At 36.8% G+C, this 19,162-nt stretch overlaps 1 protein-coding gene across 1 annotated transcript in view; it reads right to left on the minus strand.

Annotated features, from left to right (window-relative positions):
• LOC124804985 overlaps positions 1-19,162 on the minus strand; it is a 92,379-nt gene that overhangs the window by 63,299 nt on the left and 9,918 nt on the right. Inside the window, exons 2-8 of the mRNA XM_047265376.1 lie at positions 17,342-17,538; positions 13,295-13,502; positions 13,004-13,120; positions 7,767-7,870; positions 6,786-6,913; positions 2,696-2,965; positions 364-583 (exon numbers count right to left, since the gene is read on the minus strand). Of these exons, the coding sequence (XP_047121332.1) occupies positions 364-583; positions 2,696-2,965; positions 6,786-6,913; positions 7,767-7,870; positions 13,004-13,120; positions 13,295-13,502; positions 17,342-17,536 (1,242 nt within the window). The 5' untranslated portion in view covers positions 17,537-17,538. The remainder of the gene's footprint in view (positions 1-363; positions 584-2,695; positions 2,966-6,785; positions 6,914-7,766; positions 7,871-13,003; positions 13,121-13,294; positions 13,503-17,341; positions 17,539-19,162) is intronic.

Below are 19,162 nucleotides of genomic sequence, written 5' to 3' on the forward strand. Positions count from 1 at the left end.
CAAAACCTGACAAATTATTTCAATCAAAGATAGCATCCAAAACAGTTTTCTTGTATTCTCAAATACTTCATTGCCAATAAAAAAACTTTGATTTTATTTTAGATACTTGGAACCCAAACAATGCTGTGGTTCTAATAACAACTAAAAATTGTTCAAATTTACTCTTAAAATAATGGAGTAAAAGTACAAGGCTCAAAAATTACTTCCATGAAACCATAACAGGAATAGAAAGCAGATATGTTATACAAACTGAACTGACATAAGTGTTTGAGCTTAACTATGTAATATTTTAATTACACCTGAAACACTTGATATTTTTCCTACTGTACTTTACAGAATACTGTGTAAAGAAACAAAAATTACCGTATTCGTATGATGTCTCCATTCTCCCGTCTCAGGGTTTAGTATGTATTGAGGCAGAAGCTTCCATCCTTCTGTAGCAACCATTTTTATAGCCTCCAAAACAAAAGCCACCTCTTGATCGGCCATAAAAAATGGCAATGATATACGAGCAAAACCAGGACGCAACATTTCAAAGCTCGAGTGTTCTTCATGGCGGCGTAAATGAGTGCGGTCAAGTCGCCTGCATGAGAAGTTATATTAAGCAGATGTCATTTTGGGTTAAGACTGGAATAAAGTTACTACAAAGCTGAATTTGCTTTAGCAGGAAGTTAAGATGAATTATTAACACACAATAACATAATTACCTATCACTTTCAGGTTCCTAAACTCAACAGTGTGTAAATAGTTCTTTACTGAACAAACCCACAGTGCTATTTGACAAAAAAATGCACGCTAATCAGTAGAGACAGTGGCATATACAGCATACAAACAGAGGCTGAGAAACATTAGATGGGTCAGAATTAGCCATGTACAATGGTAACATCAGTAGGGATCATCGCAAAGGTAACAAGCATGTAGATCCCAAACTACCGAAAGTATCATCTAAATTTTATGCACCAGCATAGAAGAGTTAAGAACACCTATTGAGCACAATCGTTACAAAGTACTTTTGTAGCTACAAACACAATACTTTGTTATCACAATGCATACTGAATTTAAATTGCTAGCTCTGACATGTGGAAAACTAATTTTGATTAAGATCTCTCCAGGAACTTGAGCAACCATAGCATAGATGACTGAAGAGAAAAATAATGGACTCTACTACAAGAGGAGATATTTAAAGAATAAAAAATCACAAATGAGATGAACATTCATTCATATCATCAGAATGAGAACAGAAGCAGAATGATACTTGCAGGGAAACTGAAAAACAAAAAAAAGCCAGAAGTTGCTGAAGTTCAATAATGTAATCTATTCACATCCATGTTGCACACATTTCAAAGAAAATTTTTAAAGAGAGGGAAATATGAAGGTCAGACTAAGGTAAGCCGCTGTCCACACACAGAATAATACTCAAGAGTTTGGTAACTATACCATGTTGGGCTAACAGGGTACATATAGCATACACAAAGAAGGGCAGTAAAAAAAGATACATGCTGGTTTATCTGGGGAGTGGGTATAAAATGATGAAAAGTCCTAACTGGGAAACACTTGAAGAAAGATGGTGCCTTATATCCAATGAACCAGGTTTGAAATTTCTGTGCAGAAAGTAAGACATTTCTTTATTCACATTGGTCCTGGGATCAAGAAGATAAAAATTGGGCTAATAACAGCCTGCACATAGATGTAAAAGCAATACTCTTTCACACACTCCATCTCCTGAGTAGATCTGGTACAAGCCTTAATATTTCAGAAATAAAATTTTAACTGATGTGTGACACATCCATAACAAAATTGATCATTTGCAACATGTAGTAAGTAAATAGAGGACAACTGAATTCTGTGAATATTAAAAACAAATTTATTATCGTGGGAAAATCACAGAAATCTACCCAAACTAAAGTAATTACAAATGATGTATGCTCCATCACTCGCATATATTGATTTTATAATGTGCTGTTATGATACCAGAGTGAAGAGCAGAATCTTGTTTTTAGTGAGGCGCATGGGAGAATTCCGCAGCTTGTGGTCTTGCAGTAGCGTTCACGCTTCCAGCGCACGGGGTACCGGGTTTGATTCCCAGCGGGGTTAGGGATTTTCCCTGCCTCGAGATGACTGAGTGGTGTTGTATTATCCTCATCATCATCATTCATCCCCATTATGGTTGGAGGAAGGCAATGGCAAATCACCTCTGCTAGGACCTTGCCTAGTCGGTGATGTGGGACTCTCGCATAGTCCCCTACACTCCTCGGAGTATGGGACCTCATCATCAGCATCACATGGGAGAAGAAGCTGCTCATGGGTTATAAAATGACCTGTCAACTACCTGATTATGAAATGGAATCAAAACTGTGCTTACATCTATATTTTTCATCTTCCTTTCTGAGGAAAAGTGAGAGACCAAAAAGCTAGAGACATTACTACTCATCACCTGCCAATCTGCTACAAAGCACTCCAGTTAGTAGGCAAATGATGAACCACCTTGCCAAACAATATTTATATTACAAATAACCAATAAATTTGTTTATTTAATAGCTGGGCTAAATCACTCACATCTTAATGATCACATATTACATTTTTAGTAAACGATAAGTGCAAACAAAGTTGGACTGCTTATTCTACGGGCAGCATGGAGCTAATTATGAGCATTCAATACAGAATGTTAATGTACATGTAATTATTCCACACTCACCGATCTTCAAGCAGTACTTCTTCATACTCCTGAGCTAATTCTTCAGGAATTCCTAGCAGATCCTGAGCATATGGACCAGCACATGCACATCCACCTCTTGCTTGGATACCGAAGACATCATTCAAAACTGTACATACAAAGTTGTGATGGAGGAACACACCTCTTGGGTGTCTCACCATGAATGAAAATATTGGCAGCCTTTTTGAAGACTGGCAGCGAGGACCAAGAAGAATGAGTTCTGGAATTGTTCGCATGTGGGCCAGCACCATCCTGTAAGAAAATTACAATAATAAGAACCAGTAACACCAAAGCATTTTATATATGCCAGAAGCTGGAATTATAACTAAACACATTGACATCTTTCTGCATTTGTCTGGTTAATTTTTTCTTAAATCACTGATCACAATTACATGCATCAAAAAAAGTTTTACATCACCCTGGTTGCCAAAACTCCTGAAGATAGACATTGACTGGGGATATTGTATCACAGACACAGTCCCTTTGACTGTTCACAGATGTCACTAAACCCGCCCACAGATGAAAATAACCACTCATGAACAGCACCTATTAGACGGAGGGGGTCCAATAGCCAATCAGTTTCAGTCATTCCACCAGGAAAGGTACACGGCTCGCGTCGTCTGTAGTTCAACCATGCCTAGACAGTCAATAACACGGTTCGATTGTGTGCACATTGTTACTTTGTACCAGGAAGGGCTCTCAACAAAGGAAGTGTCCAGGCATCTCGAACTGAACTAAAGTGATGTTGTTCAGACATGGAGGAGATACAGAGTAACAGGAATTTTCGATGACATGCCTCGCTCAGGCTGCCCAAGGGCTACTACTGCAGTGGATGACCACTACCTACAGATTACGGCTCAGAGGAACCCTGACACCAATGCTACTACAGCGAATAATGCTTTTCGTGCAGCCACAGAACGTCGTGTTATGACTCAAACTGTGCGCAATAGGTTGCATGGTGCACAACTTCACTCCCAACGTCCATGGCGAGGTCCATCTTTGCAACCACGGCACCATGCAGCGTGGTACAGATGGGCCCAACAACATGCCAAATGGACCACTCAGGATTGGCATCACGTTCTCTCCACCAATGAGTGGTGCATATGTCTTCACCCAGACAATCGTCAGAGACGTGTTTGGAGGCAACCCGGTCAGGCTGAATGCCTTAGACACACTGTCCAGTGAGGGTAGCAAGGTGGATGTTCCCTGCTGTTTTGGGGTTGCATTATGTGGGGCAGACATATGCTGTTAATGGTCATGGAAGGTGCCGTAATGGCTGTACAATACATGAATGCCATCCTCTGACCAACAGTGTAACCCTATCGGCAGCATACTGGTGAGGCATTCATCTTCATGGGTGAGAATCCGCACCCCATTGTGCACATCTTGTGAATGACTTCCTTAAGGATAACGACATCGCTCAACTAGAGTGGCCAGCATGTTCTCCAAACATGAACCCTATCGACATGCCTGGGATAGATTGAAAAGGGCTGTTTATGGATGACATGACCCACCAACCACTCTGAGGGATCTACGCTGAATCGCCATTGAGGAGTGAGACAATCTGAACCGACAGTGCCTTGATGATCTTGTGGATAGTATGCCACGACGAATACAGGGATGCACCGATGCAAGAGCACATGCCACTGGGTATTAGAGGCACCAGTGTGTACAGCAATCTGGACCACCACCTCCATAGGTCTCGCTGTATGGTGGTACAACAAGCAATGTGTTGTTTTCATGAGCAACAAAAAGGGCGGAAATGATGTTTATGTTGATCTCTATTCCAATTTTCTGTACAGGTTCCAGAACTCTCGGAACTGAGGAGATGCAAAACTTTTTTTGATGTGTGTATATATTTTATTTCATGTGCTGTTTTGTTGCACTGACTATTTAAGAATCTGTGATAATTCCATGCCTTGTGAAAGACTGTGCAAACAGTTAATAAGATTAGATGCTATTTCTTTCATATTTCAGCACTATTAGTTAATAAAAGACAAAAAGAACCCCTCCTCCTGCCTCTCCCCCCAGCCTGCACACTGGGCGAGGTGGCGCAGTTGTTAGCACACTGGACTCGCATTCGGGAGGACAACGGTTCAATCCCATCTTTGGCCATCCTGCTTTAGGTTTTCCGTGATTTCCCTAAATCATTTCAGGCGAATGCCGAGATGGTTCCTTTGAAAGGGCACGACCGATTTCCTTCCCTGACCCGAGCTTGCGCTCCGTCTCTAATGACCTCGTTGTCAACAGGACGTTAAACACTAACCACCACTACCAGCCTGCAGACCAACACACACACACACACACACACACACACACACACACACACACACACACACACAGGGTGTTCCAAAGCTTTTGCATCAAAAATCTAGGAGTGATAGATCATGTGGAAGAAGTTTTGTTAGAAAGAAAATGTGGCTGATGCTTCTTGGTGATGCATATCGCTAACAAATACTGAACCTCAGACAGCAGAATGTATGGTACTGCTGATAGATACATATAAAAGTAAACTATTTTCTAGCTTTTGAACAACTAGTTTCTTCTTTGGGAAGAAGAGAGGGATAAGTTAAGAAGGAAGAGCAAATTACTCACACTTCAGAATAAGATGGACTCACATGTTGTGAGATGGGGGGAGATAAAGATGACGGGAGAGGTGTCAGAGAGAGAGAGAGAGAGAGAGAGAGAGAGAGAGAGAGAGAGAGAGAGAGAGAGAGAGAGTAGGAGGTCAAAGATAGTATACTACCAAGCACTGTGCCAGCTTTGGTCCAGAGATGATCAGGGCAGAGTGAGAAGTAATGATGGATTAGGCATTACAGGAAGAGAAATGAATAGTGCAACTGAAAAATCTGTGAAAAAAATAATAATAGTACGAAAGAGAGCAGGGAGGGAAGTGAAATTAAAATGTAAAAGCAATAAATAAAATAATGACACATACACGTAACTCAAAAGGATGACAATGAAAAAAAAAGAGAAGGGGGAATGTCCTAGAGAGCAAGTTCCCATCTCAAGGATGTTAGTACCAGGTAGGAGGACCCAAATATCTAGGAAGGTGTAGCAGTCACTCTTAATCTTCGAGACACTCTGTCAAGCATGTTCAGCAATTGGGTACTTCATGTTCCAAACAGATAATTTTTCTTTGCCCACTTGTGTGTGCTGACACTTCAGTGGTGGTCATACCTATATAGAACAATGCACAATGGACACAAATTAGTTCATAAATCATAGGTGTGGTTTTGCAAGTTTCTCTGTCTTTTATATTGTAAGATTTACCTATGTTAGGGCTGGAGTAAGGGTGGTGAGTGGGCACAGCCTGGGGCAGGTTTTACAGCAGGAAAGATTGCAACAGTAAGAATCTTGGGGGTAATAGTTTGGGAATGTTATATGTCATGTGATGTTCCTAAAAGTCTTCAGGCACATTTTTCTGATGTTTTCTCAATTATTTGCAATTTTTTTCTTGCAATGAAGAATAACCAGTATTCCAGGAGCGGCTGAGTAGCACTGCTGCATGGTGGCAGTAGTCAGCGTAGACCAGGATGATGCTGTCGCACCTGGAGTGCTGGTTATTCTTAGTTTTTTAATTTCCCTGTTAACACATATCAATAACACAAATTCCACTCTAGACTAATTTGGGACCACTCTATTAAACAAGCCTGTAAAATTCTGCTTTAAAAATTATTTTGTTTGTAAAGGAAAACAAACCAATATATATAATAGAAAGAAACATTCCACATGGGAAAAATATGTCTGCTTGCGTCTGTATATGTGCGGATGGATATGTGTGTGTGTGCACGAGTGTATACCTGTCCCTTTTTCTCCTCACCATCTCCCTTAAAACCCACATCCTTTCGTCTTTCCCTCTCCTTCCCTCTTTCCTGATGAAGCAACCGTGGGTTGTGAAAGCTTGAAATTTGTGTGTGTGTTTGTGTTTGTTATTGTCTCTATCAATGTACCAACGCTTTCGTTTGGTAAGTTACACAAATCTTTGTTTTTAGATATATTTTTCCCACGTGGAATGTTTCCCTCTATATATATATTTGGTTTTTCTGATGGTGTATTACATGAAGAATACCTAGTAATTTTGTGCTCCCTTGCCATTATAGCTTGCGTCCCAACTGCTTCCTTCAGCTGCATGGAAAGGCCAGCTCGCACTGATTCTACAACAGCAGCTGTGCCACCTTCTTCTCTGAGCTCTGTATCCTGCACAGTCAACAGACCCATATTAGAAAACTAACATCACACACTATACAAGTACAGAAATTTCATCTTGTGTTAATGGTAATTTAGAAGATGTTTCAGTACATCAAACTTGAAAAGTGACATTATTTGCTGAGAGCCTCCATCTTGGGTTGCTCTGTCATCTGGTACAGTCTTTCTAGTTGAGGCCACTTCAGTGAATAGCACATATTTGTGATGAAGAAGATATGTAATCATTAGGGAAACACAAACACCCAGTTGCTGAGTGAAAAAAATCTTTGACATGGCCAGGAATTGAACCTAGGACTTCACAAGTTAGGATTACCAATGCTACACTTGACCACTATTGATGTTATGAAAGATAATCAGGAAAATAACAGAAATACAGGAAATATACATTTTGGCATGCACCCATATCCCATATTATATTTACATACAAGGCAAATGCCTTTACACAAATTCTAAATTGTAATTTCTAAATACTTCATATTCTTTACTTCAGTCCTCTTCCATTAACAGTATGTGGAATACATCTCTAAATGAATATATTTCCTAAGAGAAATTTCTTACCAATCTCTTTATGCATTCACAGCATACCTCCGGCTTTCCAACATATAAAAATATTTCTCTCTCTTCATCTCTGCCACAAGTAACATCATTAATTTAACTGTATTTTGAAGATGCTTAGATTTTTCCAAATAAGTGTCAGCTTCAAATGCTAATAGGTAACTTTCAGTGTCATTTTTGTTCACTAATAGCTATTAGAAGCAGTATTTTCTTTATACATGAATAAACATTCATGGAATCAGCAAACAAGCTATTATCTAAAGTAACACTAACTACAAGGAAATCACACCTGTAAGTAACGATGACCATCTCTAGTTACGAAGAAAACTGTGCCACCTCCACAGCCATTAGGTACAGGATTGTTGAAAAGAACTTTCTTAGCCACCAGCACACCTGCAAAATTACATTGATGATAAGAGTTTTGAGTGAAATATCAGTTTTGTTTAAATAGCATCTTACAGCATAATTGTTCTATAAAAACAACTTTTTTTGGTGATGTTACAGTTTAATGTGAATACAATTATCAAAGATCCGTCCCACTCTATGCACAACACAAAAATTACATCACATTGCACTGCATACATCAATCAATATTTATGACTATGTTGTGCCTATATATGAACTTCAACATATAACTTTAGTAATATGGTGCTGCATCAATTACACACATTTTTTACTGTTCTGCTTCAGGAAAAAGGAGTTTTGTCAGTATCAAGAAATTGTAACTACATGTAGTTCTGTGGTTTTTGTATTACATATTTGCAAGAAACCCAGTCTCTAAATAAACCTCCATTTGTTGTCTCATTTTTCAAATATTATTAGTATCTGATAGGCAAAAGAAACTAAAAAAGGAGGTTTGCCACTATCCTTAAACTCAATTGTTCTTTCTTTTACTAACCACATGGTATGGGAAAAGCAAAATAAATGCTAACACTTATATGCCTAAAGATTTATTCATTCATTCACACATTATGTTCTCTCAATCCCATCTTGAAAAGAACCTTCAGGGATGTGAAACAAGTCAAGTTTACATTAACAAGCGGAAGCAGCCACTGCTGGGTGTTTTGTGGATTATACAAGTGAAAACAAAGTATGACTAGCACAATCTTTTACTCACAGGAAACAAGTTTTAGTAGTTTAGTAAAGTGTAGTAAAGTCATACACTTATACTCTTGAAAACTTGTAATTAAACTATTTAGTAATAAAAGTGATAAAATATTCATGAAAATATCCAAGTACAAAATATTTTATCACTGTCCAAACATAATTAAATTGCATAATATTGTTTTCAAGGTATTTCTACGTAGGAAGCTACAGCTACTATATAATACCTCAAACAAATCATTATAGTTTTACACAGATCAGTATTAGCTCTCTTTATGTTGGTAAAAGCAGGATATATATGATACAGAAGTTAGAATTAAGCATATTTCACTTTCCTGAGTCCAAGTACTCACATCTACTGTAGGTGTGGATGATAATATATTATTCTATTTTGTGCTTAAATACTTGGGGAGTTTCAATTTCCTGACAAATATGCACTGGCAACCTGTTACAGACTCTGTCCCCAGAATACGAAACTCCATTCTGAACCCTTGAGAGGGATGCATAGCCCACAGGCAAATTATTTCTATTTTTAGTATTATGGTTGAAAACTACTGAGTTCATCCTAAGTTCACTCTTGTTATTAACCATAAATTCCTTTCACGCACAGATTTAGAAAGCATTGCTCGTGCGAATCTCAGCTTTCTCTATTCTTGTGTGACATCCTTAGAACTATGGAAGAGGGCCAATAGGCAGATTCCATATTCCTGGGTTTCCAGAAAGCATTTGACGTAGTGCCCCACTGCATACTGTTAATGAAGGTATGTGCATATGGAATAGGTTGCCACATGTGTGAGTGGCTCAAAGACTTCTTAAGAAATTGAACTTACATGTCGTTTCCAATGGTGAGTGTTCGCTAGAGACAAGGGTATTATCAGGGGCACCCAGGGAAGCGTGGCAGGACTTCTCTTACGCTCTGTATACATAAATGATCTGGAGGAGAATGTGAGCAGCAGTTTGGTGATGACACTATGGTGTATGGGAATGTGTCATCATTGAGTGATTGTAGTACATGGACTTAGACAAAATTTATAGTTGGTGTGATGAACAGCAGCTTCCTCTAAATATAGAAAAATATAAGTTAAGGCAGATGAGTAGGAAAAACAATCCTGTAATTTTTTAATACAGAATTAGTAATGTGCTACTTGGTGCAATGGCATCAATGACATATCTGGGCAAAACATTGCAGACCCTTGAAATGGAACAAGCATATACAAAAGATAGTAGCAAAGGTTAATGGCAGACTTCGTTTTATTGGGAGAATTTCAGGAAAGTGTAATCATCTATAAAGGAGACAGTATATAAAACACTTGTGTAACTTGTTCTTAAGTACTGCTTGAATGTTTGGGATCCCCATCACATCAGATTACAAGGAAACATTGAAGCAGTTCAAGTGTGTGCTGCTTGATTTGTTACCCATAGGTTTGATCAGCACATGTGTACTACGGAGATGCTTCACGAATTCCAGTGGGAATCCCTGGAGGGTAGACAATGTTCTTTTCGCAAGGCACTAATGAGAAAATTTAGAGAATTGGCATTTGAGGCTGACTGCAGAACAGTTCTATTATTAGCTACTTAAATGTCACAAAAGGATGACAAAAATAAGATAAGAGAAATTAGGACTCATACAGAGGCATAGTTGTATTAGAACTGAGTTCATGAAATCATATACTGAGTCCTCAGTATAGAATCCTTTATGGAAGCTAAATTGAGCTCCTGTTAAAATGTTATTCTCAAGAGTATGGTTCAGTGTTCTCTTATAAGCTACTCGCTCAAATAATTTTGAGAACATGGGAAGAAATAAGATCCATCTGTAATTAGTGGTCAGTTGCTTATCTCTACTTTTGTATATTGGTGTTACTAATGCATGCATACTTCAGTCTTTCAGGAAATACTCTTGATTAAAAAGGTAACTCAAGGATGGTGTTACCAAGTCAGCACAAGATTCTCGTACTTTAGCTGAGATAGCACCACATTCAGAAGAGTTGCTACTTTTTAGTGACATAATGATGTAATGATTATTGTGACCCTAACAGATGATTTGGCAAAACTGATGTCTGGTAGCAGAGTATGCAATAACTGTCTAAGTAAGTTTATTGGATCTACTTTTGATGGAAGATTTTTTTGTACCTGTGTTTTCAGCTACTGTTATTTAATTTAGTAGATAATATTTTAATTTCATATCATCTGTCTTGCTGCTACACTGCTTGGGAGTTGAATATCATTGGTCTTGCCCAGTTAATTTTTTTATGCCTAATAATGCTCTAAATTGTCCTTGCCTTGTTCTATGAATTTCAGATTTTTTGTGCATTATTTAAGGTTTCTGCCTTTCTGATGGTTAAGTCATGATTAATGCTAGTTCCTTGCATTAAATAAAGCACTCTCTTCCCAGTGCAAGATATTTTGATCCCAGATGTTAGCCACCATTTTTCTTTTCTTGTGCTGTAAATGTCCCTGGCCTGCTGTAAAGGAAAACTGGGTTCATAATGTCGTAAGAATATTTTTAGGAAAGAATTAAGTGCATATGGTAAATTTTTCCCCATTTTTTTATCCTATAAAGTCTCTATAAACAGTGCAACTGAATCAGTATTTATAATTCTGTACAATTTCACTTTTCTTTTCTTAGATAAACCTCTCTGATGGGGATGCGCAGTTGCTATAGTCATCATCAGATAAACCACTTATTATGGAGCTGACATCTATTTCATTACAAACAGATGGGCTTAGAAATAAATTATCAATTCCTGATGCACTATATCCTTCTACTCTTGTTGGGAATGTTACTGTGAAGCTCAAGCCAAAGCTGGGCATCATTAATTCTGATTGCCCTAAATCAGAAGTGTCAGAGATGAAATCTATATTTAAAGCTCCACAGACAGTACTTCCCAGTTATTTTTGCTAAGTCTTATTAGTACCCCCTCTAACTTATAATGAAGCTTAAACCATTTCCTACTGGAGGACTATAGGCTGTCATAAGTGCTGCATTGTACATTTCCAAGACTGTTACTGAAGTAAAGCAGTCAAATAGCTGTTCAATGTAGTATTCACAGAAGTCCATGGCCTGGGCCTTTATTCCGCTAATTGTGTAGATGACCACTCCCAATTTCCTCATATTACACCTACAGCAATATGCTACTAACTTGTATCCATCTAGGTGAATTAAAGATGAAGATCCATTATGCATAACACATTTGTAAGAAATACTTTTTTATTGAACAAACTACTTATCTTTTGGAGGAAAAATTCAGATGTAAAGTATAATGATCATTAACTTTTGTACAGTTCAACCTGCAATTTTTTGTTTCTAAGAAACATGTAGCAACAGTGATGCCATGTTTTATAAGACAGATGCATAACAATAATTCTCTGTTCTCTTCATTGATAACTTAATGAAATAAGCAATAGAATTACAATGCAATAACAAGCCATGTGGTCAATAATGTGGTAGTACATGTTAATAACTTTAATACACAGTATTAATGTTCCACAATAGCATTTATTTAAAAGTTCGTTATGAACCGGATTTCAGCTTCTTAGGCCATCATCAGATAACTTAATACTAAACAGATAGCCCACACAACTTCAGCGACAATTCAAAGCCATACAATGATACATGATATTTTATGACTATACTGATACAAGACACAAGTATAATGTAAGACCTAAACAGTCTCTGAACAAATAAATCTTATATTAAAATATATTTAAATACTGAAACTATGTGAGTGTATATGCCAAAAATGTTCTAAAAGTGATTAATAGCACAGACTACAGTGTCATGTGGATAAACTGATGAATGAGACAACCAGGCCAAATAAAGGGGGGGATCTTTTCATCACATCCTCCAGCTTGTCCATACAACAGCCTGTCATTACTCACTTGTACATCATTTTCGGCTTATATATTCACATAGTTTAAGTATTTGAATATACTGTAATATAAGATTTATTTGTTCAGAGTCTCTTTAGGTCTTACGTTATGCTTGTGTTTTGTACCGATATAGTCATACAACATCACATAACTTGGTTCAGCTATGAATTCTCGCTGGAGTTGTGTGGACTATCTGTTTAATATTTAATTATATGATAATGGCCTGAGAAGCCAAAAGCCAGTTTATAACAAAGTATAAATAAATATTATTGTTGAACATTAATACTTTGTATTCGAGTTATTAGCATGTCTATGTTCCTCCAAGAACCAACAGAATATTCCAAAAATATTGATATTGTATATATACTTTTTATACATACATTATAACTATGTTCTTGGGAACTAATGGATTATTTCAGAAGGCTAAAATATTAGATTCCGAGTGTTTTTCACACAAATATGCACAAATGACACACATTTTGCACATTTCAACCATCTGTTCAATATTTTCCTGATAAATGTTACCTGATGATTTGCTCAGAATGGACATACCTGGTGACTGAACACCTCCAACAAATTTGTGGACAGAAAAGAACATAGCATCTTTGTGGACGGCAGTCTCATCGACACCAGGCAAAATGGGGTTCATGTCAAGTTTAACATAAGGAGCTGCAAGGAAACGCACACACAAATTTTGAGTTGGTTGCAAATAAATATAAATTTTTGGTGTAAATAAAATAATTAACAAATAGTATAGTTCGTTAGAACTATTGTGAATTATCAACAATAGTGTCTGAATTAAAAGGTGTGACAAAATATTATGATACACTGGATATAACTAACCTGCAGAAGCATAATCCCAAAATGCAAGAGCACCATACTGATGTAATAGAAGAGTTGTGGCGATATCATCAGCAAGGACACCTGTAACATTGGATGCTGCAGAAAAGCATCCAATGAGCTTTGGCCCAAGACCATGGTGCGCTTGCAACTGCTGTTCTAGATCTACAAGGTCAAGGTGGCCTTCTTTAGTTTCTCTGATTCGAACGATCTGCAGCAGAAAATATGTCCCACATATCACAATAATTCTGTAAAGCAGTTACGCACATACACTTAGCAGCATCTTAAAAATAAATACTGCTGGTAACTGCAATTAAGACATAAATACAGCACTGTTCAGTCTTAAATTTCTGAAATGTTAAACTACATAATACATTTAGCACACATACATCATAATGATCTGAGATTTTGTTTCTGTTCTTGAAAAAATAAGAAATCAATTTTGTAGCATTTCACACTTTAAGCAATTGAAAAACAGTACATGTAACTAAAACGCTCTCGTATAATGTACTGTAATGTAAATAAGTAATATTAGTGATGCCGCTTCATTGACCAAGAGAAATTTCTGATCAATGGATAGTTCAAGAAACATCCAATCAACATTTTGCAACTGCCACTTAATATTTATTCGTGTTTTAATCTTGTAACACAATGAACGGAAGGTTAAACAGTTGTTCATCTCTAATCATTCAATCTCTCAGGTGATTAACACCCAGCCTCCTCTCCCCCTCCTCCTCTACCATGTCATGTACTGATGTTTTTTTCGTGCAAATGAAACTGACTACTGAAATGTCAATAACAGAGCAACAGTACACAATTAAACAAACACCAGTTTCACTCATAACATTTTAATGCGCAATATGAACCACAGGTTGTTTCTGGAAAATCTCCACATCATTGAGAAGTGAATGCTAGTTTAAAGCACAGACTGAAAAATCTGTGGTCTGACTACAATTTGATCCCATGACCTTCCAGTTTCCAGGTCCGTACTTGACCACCAAACTAGAGTTGCCAACTCTCCCATATTATACAGGAACTTCCATATTCTTCTGAATTTTTAAGCCTACTCCCATCTCCCATGTTTATTTTATATGTTGCGATTATCTTGTTTCTTTGTCGTTCCGCCTAATTCGAGTTACGCGAAATGGAAGAATCCAAAATTCCACATAAAAAGAGAGGAAAGTACTTTTTTACGCATCAGGAGAAATGAGAAGAAACTTACCTATGGGTTAATCCCGTAAAAGGAAACAATTCTAAAGTGTATTGCACCCTTTGCAAGCTTGAATTCAGCATAGCACATGGTGGTAATACAGACGGTCAGCAGCATGCCAACATCAAAGGACACAAAAGCAGAGTTAGGGAAAGTAATACATCTAAGATATACAGCTATTTTCAGTGCCTAAGTGATAGTTCCACAGGTGGTGAAACCAACAAAGTTGTAGTGGGTGAGTTATTGTTTGTGTATCATACAGTGAAACACAACCTAAGTTACGTTAGCATGGACTGTGCAAATACACTTGCGAAGGATATTTATGGATTCGGATGTGACAAAAAAAATATGTTGTGGTAGGATGAAAGCACAGTCTATTGCAAAAAAAGTATTAGTGCCTAGAAGTGTAAGTGATTTCCTAGATGTGCTTAATGATCCAGAGAAGTTTAGCATCTTTTTTTCTGTGACTTCAGATGCATCAAATTTCAATAATAGGGAAATGTTTCCTGTAATAATCAGGTACGTTGAACCTTGTCTTGGCACCAGAAATAAACTATTAGATTTTGCGGAACAAGCAGATGAGAGTGCTAGTGGTATTCATGCTTTGATAGAAAACAGTCTTGAATCTCATTCATTAAATGTAAATAACATTTAGTCTTATAGTGCTGATAATGCTAGTGTCAATTATGGCAAAAATAAATCCGTGACGAAATTGTTGAGTGAGAAAAATAACAAAATATTTAAAGCAAACCGCACAAATCACATAATCCATAATGCCGCTAAATATGCTTCTGATGTCTTAAATGTAGATATAGAAATGATGGTTGTTAAGATTTGTGGACACTTTTCAGTGTGAGCAAAATGCAGAGAAGAATTAAGATCTTTTTTTAAAATTTTGTTGGTACTGACTGGTGTGAAATTTTAAGGCATGGGCCTACTAGGTGGCTGTCCCTTGATAGCCTAGTAAAGATCTGGGGGTCAATAATAAATTATTTTCAAAGCACAAATGAAACATCTAAACCTTTAAAATTGTATTTTAGTGATGAGGACCCAAGTAAATGGTTAATTCTTGAAGCATATCTTCAATTTTTTTTCTTATATTGGAAATATTATTTTGGAAACCTCAAAATATCTAGAGATTTCAGATTTAAGTATATGGAGTCCTGTAGTGCCATTGAAGCTTTGTCAAAGAAAATTTTGCAAAGAAAAGATGACTCGTTTTTTGGAAGCAATAGACACAACATTTTAAATAGATTAGATCCTAACAATCAGAAAAGAATTCAAAATAATCTTGTTGAATTTTATGATACTTTCCATACTTACATTGTAAAAAAATGTAAACACTTCTGACAATCCTACAATTCAGTCCTTGCTCCCACTGTCCCTAAAGAATTCAGTTAATTTTAATGATTTTCAGGGCCTGCTTACTCATATTCAGCTAGACATAAATGAGGATAACATGTACAATGAATTATGTTCTTTGAAAATTATAACAAATACAAAAACTGCCACTGATGATAGCACAGTTTAAAAGTGGGTATCCGTGATGACTGAGGCAAAGGAATTAAATCCAAGGAGATAAATATGATTCTTGGATTTGTTCTCAGTATACTGGCATCTAATGCTCACACTGAAAGAATTTTTTCTTCGATGAACAAATGTTCTGATGATAGGAACCATTGCAATCTAGATTTAATGAATACTGAACTACAAATAAGTGTTAATTTTTGTTACACATGTGATCTATTTGTCCAGTTTGTAAAGAATGATCACGAACTTCAGACTGCTGCCAAAAGTGTAAACAAATATAGTTTAAGTAAAAAAATTCTATCATTTTGTCGGGTCGAAGTCTCCCATATTTTGACAAAAAAAAGTTGACAACCCTACACCAAACATGTCTATTGAAGAGTTAAAATCATAATCATTTATTGTTTTACTGTAATATCTATTGAGTAGTAAATTGTAATTGCATTTACATTAAAATATATGTAATCATAATAATGATACATTAAACATCCAGGGCAAACTTATCATTGTAAGGATCCATGGAACACACAAAAATGAATAAGTAAAAAAACTAAAGAAGCGATAACCAGGTAGGAATACTGCTGTAATTATGCAAGATAACTTTGTGACCTGTGATCTGATCCTCATCTATGTAACATACAGATAACTTGTATATGATTACACAATGATTTGGAAGAATATATGTGGTTTCTAGTAGTCCAACATAATTACATCTACACTGGTGTGTGCAAACATGCAAAAAAATGTAGAATTTAGTAGCCTGTTTTAAGTAAGTTGATTATTACTGATGCTGCCTGTCTTATTTCTTATTTATCGCATAAATACATAACTAGAAAAAGCGGTTTTTTAATTTAATAATGTGATAGAAAACTTAAAGAGCCAGATCACTACAGTATTTTGTATCGTAAAGTCCCCAGCCAACAGCAACAATGTGTTTTGTTCCACCAATCTATCTGTGTCTGTTACTACACTACACAAACCTACATGACACATATGAAGTGTCTTTCAGACTGATTAAAAATACTAATCAAAATTAATGAATCTCACAGCATACACAATGCCAATATTTGTGAACCAAAAAACACTACTTTATGATCTTGGAAGAGTCTTAGCAGTTTCACTGCCTGTTTCAAAACCATACGGTAATCCTGAGCAAAGAATATCAATAATATTTCTCTTTCTTTATTTTGAAAGAAAACTGAAAAAGACAGAGTTCTAAGTATACAGAAAATTGGGGCTACAAATATGACTGCCCATGTTTTCTTCTTCTTCTCTCATTCTAATGCCACTGCAAAACAGAAGTTTAAAAGTACCTTTGAGCCAATCTCCCTCCAAGGCAACAGGTTGGAATGGTGCTCGCATGGCCCTACAAATACAACTGGTGGCTCAGGCAAGTTGAGTGCATGGATTAATTTGTGTACTGCCCCAGTGCAACCTGAACCTGCAAATATGACTGCATCATGTTCAGAAGCATGCACAGCATTCCGGAAAAATGTCTCTTGCTTCATGCCTGCAACAAAAAAGGACAAGATGAAAAATATCAACTAACTTAAAGAAAAAATTAGGATGCACAAAGGTAGTCCACACAGGTGAAATTACTTTACTTCAACGATATGCAACAGCAAACACAGTACAGGACCATATATTGCAATTTACACTCTTTGTCCGGAAGAAAGTGTAGAAACCATGGCAAAAAAATTATAGTGCTTTGCAGAGCATGGGGTGTGTTGACTGAATTTTACAAGTTAAAATGGTATATCAGACTAGGGACACTGATGCTGTTATTTGCCAATTGTGCAACCGCAGCACATCTGACTGTCAAACTGCAAGCTTCAACTTATCCATATTCTAGAATGAAATTCTCCCTATAGTGGAGTGTGAGCTGATTCCTAACTTCCCTCACAAATTAAAACTGTGACCTGCACTGGAACTCAAAACCTGGGACCTTTACCATTCACAGGCAAATGTTTCTACTGACTGAGCTATCCAAGCACTACTCATAACCTGCCCTCACAACTCTATGTCCAACACCACCTCTTTTTCCTGCCTACAAAAACTTCCAGCACTCCTGGGAGAAAAGTTTGCACTGTTCAGTCAGCAGAGCATTTGTCCACAAATGGCAAAGCTCCCTGCTTTAAGACCCCAGTTTTTGTGCACCATTCTAATCATACAGTAAGTTTCATGTCCCGTGTTCTTCTTCCTATCTCTTTCAAAGTTGAACATTATTGCTACCATATGATTTATTCACTAAACAACATTTGATCAGATTGTTTTACACAGTAGACATACACAAGATACTACAGTTGCCCTAAGCAGAACGCAAACTTCAGAACTTCTAATGAGGTATTTAGTAGTTATGAGATTTTTGTCAGATTAGGATCAATATGTAGTTCTATATCAAGAATCACTACTGAAAAATAACAATGACTGTGCCTCAGGACAGTTAACTGCTACTGTTCACAGTATAAGTAGATAACTTAGTAATGTCAGTACCACTAGCAGATAGTTTCCATTTTATGCCCTTGTTGACAGAAAGAAGTGTCTAAGCAGAACAATTGTAAAATTGGGAATAATTTACAGCAAATTAAAGTTTAGTAGAGTGACTGGCAGATGACTTTAAAAGTAAGAAAATGCAAATTGCTGTGCATAAGCAGCTGGTAATTGTGTGGAATTGTTACACCAACAGCAGTGTATGTTCAAAGATTTTCTTGCTCTTCCCAGCATTTTCTGAAAGTCATGAAATTGCCAGATTTTCAGCACTCCATCAACAAACTACAAATGTGTATTACATTCTTGTCAATAAAGATTCAACACATCAGAGCTAGTATTGCTGCCTGATACATTTCAGTAACTCATTTAATCATAGTCACGACATAAGACAGTCACTGATGCCATACAAAATCTGCTCTTGTCACTAAACGCAACACTAAGATGGACATCCCTTTGAAGGTGTCTTGTGCTGAATGACAGTGTAATGCAACACATCACTTTGGTGAAGTGATGTGCTGTACAAGCATCTTTCAAACTGATGAATGTTCATCACCAGCATAAAAATTTTATTTTTGTAATTATTTAGTATAGTCTGCTGTTTAGATGTATGCTCTATTTATGCACATACATTATGAAATGGATGT

This window comes from Schistocerca piceifrons, chromosome 7 (genome assembly GCF_021461385.2).
Source record: "Schistocerca piceifrons isolate TAMUIC-IGC-003096 chromosome 7, iqSchPice1.1, whole genome shotgun sequence".
NCBI classification, from domain to species: Eukaryota; Metazoa; Arthropoda; class Insecta; order Orthoptera; family Acrididae; genus Schistocerca; species Schistocerca piceifrons.